Source organism: Meleagris gallopavo, chromosome 1 (genome assembly GCF_000146605.3).
Source record: "Meleagris gallopavo isolate NT-WF06-2002-E0010 breed Aviagen turkey brand Nicholas breeding stock chromosome 1, Turkey_5.1, whole genome shotgun sequence".
Taxonomy (NCBI): Eukaryota; Metazoa; Chordata; class Aves; order Galliformes; family Phasianidae; genus Meleagris; species Meleagris gallopavo.
The window spans coordinates 118,469,776-118,476,460 of NC_015011.2; the positions used below are offsets into that span (position 1 = coordinate 118,469,776).

General features: G+C 56.3%; 1 protein-coding gene across 1 annotated transcript in view; it reads right to left on the reverse strand.

Annotated features, from left to right (window-relative positions):
• LOC104915428 (maestro heat-like repeat-containing protein family member 2B) overlaps positions 1 to 6,685 on the reverse strand; it is a 72,184-nt gene that overhangs the window by 765 nt on the left and 64,734 nt on the right. The window contains exons 3-21 of the mRNA XM_031557160.1: positions 6,538 to 6,683; positions 6,087 to 6,206; positions 5,829 to 5,936; positions 5,480 to 5,639; positions 5,312 to 5,352; positions 5,008 to 5,149; positions 4,550 to 4,602; positions 4,237 to 4,344; positions 3,839 to 3,958; positions 3,520 to 3,642; positions 3,229 to 3,384; positions 2,885 to 3,007; positions 2,495 to 2,574; positions 1,948 to 2,083; positions 1,739 to 1,831; positions 1,251 to 1,346; positions 953 to 1,076; positions 641 to 750; positions 8 to 179 (exon numbers count right to left, since the gene is read on the reverse strand). Of these exons, the coding sequence (XP_031413020.1) occupies positions 8 to 179; positions 641 to 750; positions 953 to 1,076; positions 1,251 to 1,346; positions 1,739 to 1,831; positions 1,948 to 2,083; positions 2,495 to 2,574; positions 2,885 to 3,007; positions 3,229 to 3,384; positions 3,520 to 3,642; positions 3,839 to 3,958; positions 4,237 to 4,344; positions 4,550 to 4,602; positions 5,008 to 5,149; positions 5,312 to 5,352; positions 5,480 to 5,639; positions 5,829 to 5,936; positions 6,087 to 6,206; positions 6,538 to 6,683 (2,211 nt within the window). The remainder of the gene's footprint in view (positions 1 to 7; positions 180 to 640; positions 751 to 952; positions 1,077 to 1,250; positions 1,347 to 1,738; positions 1,832 to 1,947; positions 2,084 to 2,494; positions 2,575 to 2,884; positions 3,008 to 3,228; positions 3,385 to 3,519; positions 3,643 to 3,838; positions 3,959 to 4,236; positions 4,345 to 4,549; positions 4,603 to 5,007; positions 5,150 to 5,311; positions 5,353 to 5,479; positions 5,640 to 5,828; positions 5,937 to 6,086; positions 6,207 to 6,537; positions 6,684 to 6,685) is intronic.

Below are 6,685 nucleotides of genomic sequence, written 5' to 3' on the forward strand. Positions count from 1 at the left end.
AAGAAACGTGGAAGAAAGTCTCTTACGTCCCAACAGATGTCCTTCCCGTACATCAGCAGAAAGGTGATCATCCACTTCCCAGCTGCACGCACACGCAATCCTTTGGCTCTCCGCAAGGTCTCCTTGATGGCCAACATGAAGTCAACTGTGCGTTCCAGTGGGAAGTTTCTGCACACTATCTGCAGAGAAATGAGAAGCAGGAGACATCCCATCACTGCTCTGTGGCAGCTCTTCAAAACATAAAGCAGTGTTGAGGGCATTCTTAGTTCAGCAACTTGCTGGTCATTCAGGCGGCAATCACAACGCTCCTGCTCCCCATACTATTCTATTTATATGTACGGTGGTTGAGCCTTCTCTCAGCTTCTTCACCCATGGTATTTGCTTGCATGAAAAGCCTACCTCCCAGCAGCCACAGTCTCACACACACACACACAAACACACAAACGTGCATCATGGAATCAGCTCCTTGCACTGGGCACCTGAAGGCCAGACATAGCTCAGAGCCTCCTGCTACTTGCTGAGAAAAGTGGTCTTAGGGTGACAGCTCATTCTGGAAGTGGTGTGAGAGGCTGGGAGCAGCACAGGGTCATGCAGAAGCCTATGCATTGAGATCCCATCTCCCATTGTTGGGTGCACTTACTCTTGCGATTTTGGATGAGGTCTGGAGCTGAGAGATGGTGCTGCAGGCATGCAGCCCCTCACACAGGCTCCCAATGTCTCCTGTCTTGATGACTCTATTGGTTGCTTTGGCTGGAAAGAGCACAGGGAAAAAAGGGAAATCATACTTCTGGAAATGGAACTGCATTCCACGGGGAAGAGACAGAGGACAGGGTGGGGACAAGAAGAGAGCTGCACATGGTGCCTCTCACTCCTGTAAACAGAGCCCAGCCCATGGGGCTCTGATACTGCTGTGGAGGAGAGCAGAGGGCTGGTGTCCGCACGCTCTACTTGCCTTGGATTTGGAGGAGAGAGCCCAGACAAGTGACAGCCAGCTGGCGGGATGTGGGCATGGGGTCACATGTCAGCGGAGCCAGCAATCCCACCAAGGAGCCAAAGTGATCACAGGCATCTCTTCTCTGCAGGGGTGAGAGGCAGGAAGAAAGCTGTAGGTGGCCCCAGCTCTCCCTAGCTTCTTCTGCCTATCCCTTCCCCACACCATTACACAGCATGCACAGCTGGGTGGAGCTCACCTTCCAGCTCAGGGGCACCAGGGAGGGAGCAGGGGGCATGTGGTGGGGCTCTTTACTCACTTGAAGCTCTTCACAAGCAGCCAGCAGCTGGGAGCAGGTCTGCAGGGCCCTCTTGCGCTCCCACATGTTGTCTGATGTCATTGATTTCTGCAGGACCTGGGGCAGAGCAACTGTTTCACTGCGGACATCTTTTCTTTCCCTTCCTGCCACCCCTTTCCCTGTCCCTTCTTTCCTGGCACTTTCCCTCAGAGCCTGCCCTGTGGTTCCATGCGGCCCCCCAACCTCACTGAGCACCAGCACTGCTGCCTGCTCTCTCTGCAGACACTCCTGCCTCCTAACCTGGGAGCTTTTCCTCGGCTGTGGCCTGCCAAGGGCTGGCTCCTGCCTATACTTCTGCAGGGCCCATTTCTTTGCCCATTTCTGAGCTCGCAGTGAGCTGGCATATCAGCAGGAGATTTCTCCCCCTCGGGTCATCCTCTCAGTCCCCAGATCTCTGTCTCCGCTATCAGCAGGCACCATGCTTTCTCCCTTGCCCCACACATACTCACATGGACTATGTTCTGGAAGAAGTCACCGGAGGGCTCTGCCTCCAGCAGGACTGCAATGAGCCGGCCCAGAGATTTCAATGATGTTTGCTGAAGCTGCAAGCAGAAGAAGAGATTGAGGTGTGGCATCATGGCTGCTGCCAGAGCATAAGTCTTGTGTGCTGAAGTAGGTTTCTGACTGAGAGGTGGCTGGGAAAGTTACGGCAAGTTACCTGCAGGTACTGAGCTGCTTGCTGTGACTTCCTGATCTTCAGCATCATCTCTGCTGAGGGGTGCGTCACAATGTTCTTGCAGCACAGAACCAACATTTCAGACATGTCCTTGCTTCCTATAGAGAGCTTCAGCTTGCTGAAGGAGGAAAAAAGGAAGAGAAAGCAGAAAGAACCTTTACCAGTGCTCTCCAGACTGGTTCAAACATCTCAGTTTCTCCTAATGGACAGCCGCAAAGCCAGCATCCCCAGCCCATGCTGCTGAGCACTGTCTTTAGTTCCGTCAGCACCCTTCTCCTCACCAGCAGCAGTGAACCCCCTGCCTCTCTGAAGGGAAGGAGACCCCAGGTGTCCCTTCTCTTCCCTGCCAGGGGACAGGAACACCAGGGCCTTTCTCCCTGCCCAGAACCTCAGCTTCACTGGGCACAACAGCCCAGCCATCTCTCCTGTAGATGTGGCTTCTCACCCCCTGCCCCCTCCAGGCCTTCAGGAGCTAACCAAATGGAGGACCACCATGCTGCCTTGCAACCCCAGAGGCTCCCGCCCTTACCTCAACTGCTCCAGGGCCAGAACCACCTTGAGGGGCACTGGAGATACAGGGGTGCCCAAGTAGTACTTCTTCAGCAGGTCCTGCAAGTCCCAGAGAGACACTGTCAAAGTGGGCAAAGGGCACACGAGAGCTGTTCTACCCAGCCCCGAGACAGACACAACTGCCACACACAAGCCCCATCACTCCCACGTTTCCCACCAAGGCACTGCAGGATGCAGCAGCTCCATAGCTGGTGGACCTAGCCCACTGTCCAGCCGCTGCCTGCCAGCACCCAATGTCCCCATTAGCTGGAGACGTGTGGCTGAGGGAGACATGTATGCCTCCAGGGAAGCGAGCCTCGCGGCACAGCCCAGAGCTCCGCTTCAGAGAGCCCTGGCTCTAGGTACTCACCATCAGGATCTTCAGCAGCTTGTCCTTCAAGGAAGGATTAAAGAAGGCGGGGTTGCCCACAGCATGGACAGCAGAGCTGAAGTCGGTGATGCTCTGCACCAGCGCGAGCTTGTTCTGCAAGTCCTGAGGCCCAAGAGAAAAGAACATTCTTTGAACTGCAGGAAGGGCCAAGGGCTGCAAGGGGGACACGTGGGGGCAACACTAAGGGAAGGCCTTGGATATTGATCTGGGCACAAACCATTCCCCGAGGGACCTTTGGAAAGAGAAGGCCCATCTCAGCATCCCCCCACGTGAAGGGGCTGCAGCTGGGCGCTCAGACAACCTGTAACGCTTTGAGCTCTCACCCGACAGCTGCAGCTGTACAGCAGCAGGATGTTGCCCACGATGTCTCCCTCCAGGCGGGCAAGCAGCTGTTCCTTGGAGGCTCGCAGTGCCAAGCTGCCATGGGCGAGGATGAGAGCGCTGCATGTGGCATGAGCTCTCATGCTGTTCAGCTCCATCTGTGTGGGGAGAAATGCCTTGAGACAATTGCTCAACGGCCCCCAGTGCCCCGCGATGCACCAGGGCTCCCAAGGCAGAAGCTGCTGTGAAAATACAGTGGAAGAAAGACAAGATGGAAATCCATAATACTTTACCTTGTTGTGCCTGGAAATCCTTCCCTTCCAGCCTTTGCACAGCCAGGACACAAACATGGTGAGTGTGTCCAGGACTGTGTGGAAGTTCCTCTCAGCAGCGTGGCTGAGAAGAGAGATCATTCCCTGCACAAAACAACAAGGGGAGTTGGCGCAGGCCTGAACCTACTGGCGCAGCCAGCCACGGTGGCCGGGCTGGTCCTCGCTTGATGGAAGCAGCAGTGGGGAGGAGAACAAAAGGCCCGGAGCAGGGCCAGGAGAAGCCCTCTGCCCCAGGGACAGAGTGGGATGCTGGCAGAAGCTGGAGGAGAGGAGAGCTCACCTGGGCCTCAGATGGCTCCTCCGCGTTTGCTTCCTCCAGGTGCTGCAGCAGCTTCTCCTGGATGTGGAGGACTTCTTTACAAGCTCCCAGCACTGTGCCCAGAGCCTTGTACAGGAAAGACTGTGTGGGAAGGGAAAGAAGCAGCTGAGACATGGCAGCAGCCTGACCTGCTAAGAGAGGGCCAGGTGGGAAGGACCCATGCTCCCTGGGAGTCACTGAGAGCAGCTACAGGGCCGAGCTTTAGCCAGCCCCTAGGCAGTTTGCAGGGAAAGGCCCTCCGGGGGGTAAAGGCAGGGAAAGCAGCGTGAGCAGCCCATGTGGGCAGAGCACCAGCCACAGCCCCAACCCCAGTTAGGAATTTGCAGCTGCACCACTGGGTAGAGCCGAGGGGTACTCACCTTTTCTCCAGAGTTGCTGGGAGAGCTGCTCAGCCACCGGCTCAGCTCATAGCTCAGGCCCTTGGTCCAGGTCTCGTCCTCCATGGTGTCCAGCGACGCCCTCAGGAACTGTTGGAGACCAGGAAAAGCCAATGTTCCCTTGCCCCTTGCCTCTTCCCACATTCCTTCATTGCAGCCTTCTGGGGAGAGGTGACTGGAACAACAGTCCCCCCTGCCAGCTCCCCCCAGCATTCCCTCCCTGGCTCATATGGGAGCTGGGCTCCTTGAGGAAGGCAAGCGTTTCTCTGCACCGCGCCTGCCAGCAATGCTGTACCTTTAGTAGACGGCACTCCCACTCTGCAGAGTCCTGGAAACTCTCATCTTTCCCTACACAGCAACAAGAAGCAAAAGAAGTTTGCTTGGGATCAAGCCATAAAAGAAGAGCTGCTGCAAACATTGCTTGGCCTGGGCACTCAACATTGCCAAGCTGGGACCTGCACCCCCTCCACAATGACCTGTCCCTCCCCACAAACACTGTCCCCGCAGAAACACAGAACTAACTGCTCCAAGACTGCTGTCTGAGGGAACATGAAGGACCAATCCATGTCCTAGAATGGTCTGGGGTGAAATGTCCCCAGGCCTCAGTGCTGTCTCCCTGGAATGGGAACAGCAGCAGAGCAAGCACTGGGCTGCAGGCAGTGCTTTCCCTCTGCCACACTGCAGAGCTGATTTTCACTTCCCCCCTTCCCTGCCTCTCCCTTTCCCCCCTTTCCCACCCTAGCAGCACTTTACCTTCGAGACACTGCAGCAGCACGGGGATCTCAGCAGCCCACATGGCCCCCACAGCTCTGTGAATCCTGCTGTGGAGGTTTTGCATGAGCAGCAAGGCAGCGGCTTGGAGTTCACTGCCTGCAGCAGGGCTCCCAGCCACCACCTGAGCGAGAGCAAGGAAAAGCAGGGTCACTTCTGCAGCAAGGGTAGGAGGGAAGCAGCTTGGCTCTGCCCTGGCAGGCAAGGAGCAGCCAACAGCTTTGCCCATGGCTATGCTGCTTCCTCCTTTGGTCTAGGGGCACCAGCCTTTGGAGCATCTACTCACCAACAGGCGTGCCAGCAGTGTCTGGGGAGTCAGCAGTGGGCCTGCGAGGAGAAAGAAGTGCTGAGTAAGACTCCAAGACACTCTGTGCCCTGCCACGTGTACCTCCACTGTCCTTTCTGGGTGCTAACACAGGTCAGCAGAACTCACTGGGGGAGTTTCTGCTCCTACCTTGAAACATGGAGTTCACGAAATGGGGATCCAGATCTTCTACCTCTTGGCATGTTAGGTCCCCTCTCTCAGCCAGGGCTCGGACACAGCGGGATACCGGGATAAGCATGCCCAAGTACTGTGCTGGCACCACAAACAGCAGCAGCCGCGGCCACAGGAGCTGTAGGGAACAAGGCAGTTGAGCATGTCAGCATTCCTGCCTCCGCTCAGAGATGAAGAGGACTCTGTGAATTTCCCTGAGTCTTGTGTGCTTCAAAGCACGTTGGAGGAGAGACCTAGGGTGTTGGAATGGGATGAGGAACACGTGGTGTGAAGGCAAGGAGAGGCAGCAGGGCAGAGTGTGACTTACTTTGGACATCCCTCTCGCAGAGACGTCCAGTGACCCCAGGATGTCCATGCACAGCTCCTGGAGAGCTCCTTCTTCCTGGGCTTCCTGGGCAGAAAGGTCTCCAGCTGCCTGCACAACAGCGGTGTTGAAACACTGGTTACGCTCAGTTCTCAGGAGCCTCTTGGGAGGCTCAGGTGTGGCCCCACCGGTGCTTCTGTGCCAGCCTCTGAGAGCACCTCCTGGGGTCTTCCAACCAAAGATGCTGCCCACTGTCCTTACCCTTCTTTCCATGGCGCGGCTGAACTCACTGAAGATGTGCCCCACCACATCCCAAGCTGAGCAGCTCCAGGCATTAGCACTAAGCAGATCATTGATGAAATGCAGAATGGCCTTCCTCACCTGCCAGAGATCAATTGTGGGTGTGATTTTTCAGGTCAGAAGGCAAAGGGAAGCCACCTGCTCATCAGGGCAGCCCTTTGGGCATGAGCAAAGACAACAAGAGCAGAGGAGAAGCCTTGGCTCCTGAGGTGAGGGCCAGGCCTTTGCACCAGGCCGTGTGCTTTCCGTACACAGCACAGGGACCTGCCCACTCCACTTTGCCTGCTCTCCTCACAGGAACCATCACGACCATGTGGTCAATGCCCAAGCACTTCTCTGGACACCCAGCCCTACCCGTGTTGGCAGCAGCATCACTACCCTGACATCACTTTCCTTTCCCAAACCAGCTCACCTGGGGCCTGGGGTTGCTGCACAAATGCTGCACAGCCTCTACAATCTGGGGCAGCTGCTCTGTCAGCGCGGGTTCTGCAAGAGATGCGCAGAAGCATGAGTGGAGGCACAACCCATATGACAAAAGGGATCCCTGGAAGTCTTGACCT